Genomic DNA, 3,362 nt, shown 5'->3' with positions numbered 1-3,362 from the left:
CTAGAAGTAATTAAGAAGACATGTTGGCACCTCCCACGGATGTAAAGTCAATGGTTCCTTGCATTTGTCGGCAGAACAATCATGCAGTCTTTGAGTTACAATGTGTTGCAGTGCCCAGGCCAGAGCATATACTGCAATGTAGACACTATAAGTGACCCGCAGAACACTGGTGCCACTGAAGATGTTTCCAGGAGATTCCTGACCTGTGCAGGTTTTGGTGCTGTTGGAAATATTTGTTCCTGGTGTTCCCCATTGGCAGCCAAAGTTCTGCTCCCAAAATTCCTTTAAATAAATGTCATCTGGGGTCTTTGTGGGGTTAGAAGCATTGATGAAGTTTTTGAATCCAGGAATCTGGCCACTATGTAGTGCAAAGCCAATAGTCCCTTGGAGGATGGCCCAATATTTCTCTTTAGAGACCAAGGCTGACGTTGACCATGACTCACTAGCTACCCAAACTTTCCTTGTGATGTTTCGAATTAACAGTTCCTCCACAACTGGTAGAAGGTTGGAACCACTGGAGAAGACAACAATAGCAGTAGCATTTGATTTGGCAATGACATTCGAAAGGTGTGGGGCATTTCTGTCCGGCCTGCTGGTGAGGATGTACTGTGTAAAGGCAACACAACTCCCAGATATAAGGATCGCTGCCTTGGTGGCTCGAATGCCTTCTTGTCCATAGTCACTGTCCTCAGCCAACAGCCCCACCCAGGTCCAGCCAAAGAAGGACACAAGCTGAGCCAATCCATGGGACTGGAAGGTGTCACTGGGGACAGTCCTGAAGAATGAAGGGAACTGCCTACGATCACTCAGGAGCGAGCTTGTGGAAAAATAACTTATCTGCCAAGAAAAGGAGAGATTGCTATTACGTGGTACTCTGATGGTAGGGAAAATATCAAGATGGATGTACAGTATAAATTCAGTTTTGTCATAAAGAAATGTCTTCATCTAACTATCCTTCCAGATGGAAAATTGGGTGGCTTTGTGCTATATAAGTTAGAGAAAAAAAACATAAAAAGGTATCAAAACTCATGATTAGGTGTCACAATCTAGTATTATATAGAGTTCTAAAGAAAGCTGGCTTGGTTTTCTTTTTCGCTAGACTGTTGCAAAAAGCAGTTCTATCGAAGTTCAGTCCGGTCAGAAAAATGAATACATACATACATGTGTTGTAATTATTCAACTGCTCCTATTGGCTGTATCATTAATAAAGTTGCATTATTCATCCATTAGTCATTAATCTATTGAAGTCTGGATCCTACTTTGTGTGCACAATTGCTGATTTCTATCATCACCCCTATTTTTTGTTAGCATGAGATGTTCGGAGAAGGGATTGGAATGTTCCATCTACAGTACTTGTATTTATTTGTACCTCCTTCCCATAGTCAGGTGCTCCGACAGGGGAGTGGAGATGGCAGCAAACCACTGTGGCCCAGACCTGTCATAGAGGTGGACCCACCCTGGTGGAGCCATGTCTCCTTTAGTGGTGGACCAAACTTCCCGATGTTCCATGGCTATGACCCCCACATACCTTGCTAATGCCAGCTCTGCTTATACTACTTTAATCATTTGTATTTTTTTCTTGTTTTTATATTGTGGTTTGGACCAATATGAATGAGAATGTGACCTTTCAATCTACTAGACTTTTATTAAACTAGATGTGGGTGTGACACTAATCACTGCCAATGTAGTGTCAGCTCAGTGAGCACAGTGAGCAGGCTCCTGCCAGTACTTACGCTGTTCTTGCTCATTGCTCATGCATATGGTAATGTCATGCAGATGTGTAAAACGGTGAATACTGTACAGTTTTATTGGTAGCACACACCTGTGGGTAGCGATACAGTCCTAGCAGTCTGGCCAGGGGCATGGAGCTGGCAGAGCTGGAGTCTCCTATGACTCCGCCTAGTGGTGGAAGTTTGGAGTGACACCTGTAGTTGAGCGTAGAGCTCTTACCACCCCCAGTAATGAGCCAGGTAGCAGCCTCCAGAGCTCGCCCAGGAGATACGCAGGAGTCATACAAGTGGACTCCCAGAGTAAGGTTGGGGAGGAGGGAGGCTGAGGCGCTGATCTCTTCCACCGCCAAGAGCAGGGACTGGAGCCACTGGAATGTGAGCGGCACAAATCTGCAAAAGTCATGTGTAGATTGTTAGTTTAATGAGCCAGAGCCCTCAGTCTTCATTGTGCTTTATTGTTTTGTTTCCTATCATAAGGCGTTGCATAGTAAGTGTGTCCCGATAAATAAACCTATCCATATGATTATTCACAGACATCTGTGCAGCAAGCTCTGCTCCTACCGGCAGCAGCACATACCCATGGCACTGCTCCATCTTTTAGGTTACTCCACTTAAAAATAAGTAATTAAACTCCTGTTTAGATATAGAGAATACAATGACATATTTGCAGGAATGCTAATTTTGGATGTTATAATAATAGCAGCAAACACCGCAGGCTGCCAGCTTCTTCTGGCGTTATGTGATGGCGTTCCCGAGTGTCATCATCCCTGGGATTATCTGTGCTCTCCTGACTGTTCATGATCTGCGATGCTGAAATAGCACATTGAGCCTCATTCATAGCTGTGCGCGGTTTTTGCAGCTGTAGATGTGTGAAAGGCATGAGGCTACTGTGGCAGGAGTAACACAGGGGGGGATGAGGCTAGAATGGTATGGAACAAGAGACTGGAAGTGGCACAGGGGCCATGAGGCTGAAGTGACAGAGGACATGAGGCTGGAGTGAAACAGGGGCCATGAGGCTGAAGTGAAACAGGGGGAATGAGGCTAGAGAGACACAGGGGCCATGAGGCTGAAGTGACAGAAGGTATGAGGCTGGAGTGACACATGAGGCATGAGGCTGGAGTGACACAAGGGCCATGAGGCTTGAGGTGACACAATGGACATAAGACTAGAAGTGACAAAGGAGGCATGAGGCTAGAGTGTCATGGGACATGAGACTGGAGTGACACAGGGGCCATGAGGCTGAATTGACAGAGGGCATGAGGCTACAGTGACATAGGGTGCATGAGGCTGGAGCAGCACATAGGCTATGAGGCTAGAGTTACAGGGGGCATGAGGTTGGAGTAACACAGGGGGCATGAGGCTAAAGTGGCACAGAAGGCAGAAAGCTGGAGTGACACGGGGCCATGAGACTGAAATGAAAGAGGGTATGAGGCTAGAGTGACATAGGGGGCATGAGGCTGGAGCAGCACAGGGACCGTGAGGATGGAGTTAAAGGGGGCATGAGGCTGGAGTAATATAGGGGGCATGGGGCTTGAGTGAGAGGGTCCTTGAGGCTGCAGTAACATGGGAGCTAGAGGCTGAAGTGGCACAGGGGGCATGAGGCTGGAGTGATACAGAGGCTATGAGGCTGAT

The 3,362-nt window shown here is 46.8% G+C and overlaps 1 protein-coding gene across 1 annotated transcript; it reads right to left on the bottom strand.

The window, feature by feature from the left end:
* On the bottom strand, window positions 1-2,610 carry LOC148505905 (extracellular calcium-sensing receptor-like). Its single transcript, XM_088447612.1, has 3 exons — window positions 2,441-2,610; window positions 1,823-2,120; window positions 1-837 (listed from the first exon to the last, which is right to left on the bottom strand). The coding sequence occupies exons 1-3, from the start codon at window positions 2,608-2,610 to the stop codon at window positions 1-3; spliced, it is 1,305 nt and encodes a 434-aa protein (XP_088303738.1).
* Window positions 2,611-3,362: the final 752 nt, after the last annotated feature.

The sequence above is a fragment of the Taudactylus pleione genome, unplaced genomic scaffold (genome assembly GCF_031769625.1).
Source record: "Taudactylus pleione unplaced genomic scaffold, aTauple2 ptg000435l, whole genome shotgun sequence".
Lineage (NCBI taxonomy): Eukaryota > Metazoa > Chordata > Amphibia > Anura > Myobatrachidae > Taudactylus > Taudactylus pleione.
Note: the sequence above shows the minus strand (reverse complement) of the source record. Positions and strands in the feature narration are given on the sequence as shown.

Excerpts from the sequence above, each read along its gene's own strand:
- LOC148505905 (XM_088447612.1), bottom strand. The coding sequence starts at position 2,610 with ATGCCTTTCACACATCTACAGCTGCAAAAACCGCGCACAGCTATGAAT. Across the intron at positions 2,121-2,440 it reads GAAGAAGCTGGCAGCCTGCG|ATTTGTGCCGCTCACATTCC; the intron begins GTGTTTGCTGCT and ends TGACTTTTGCAG. Across the intron at positions 838-1,822 it reads GACTGTATCGCTACCCACAG|ATAAGTTATTTTTCCACAAG; the intron begins GTGTGTGCTACC and ends TTTTCTTGGCAG.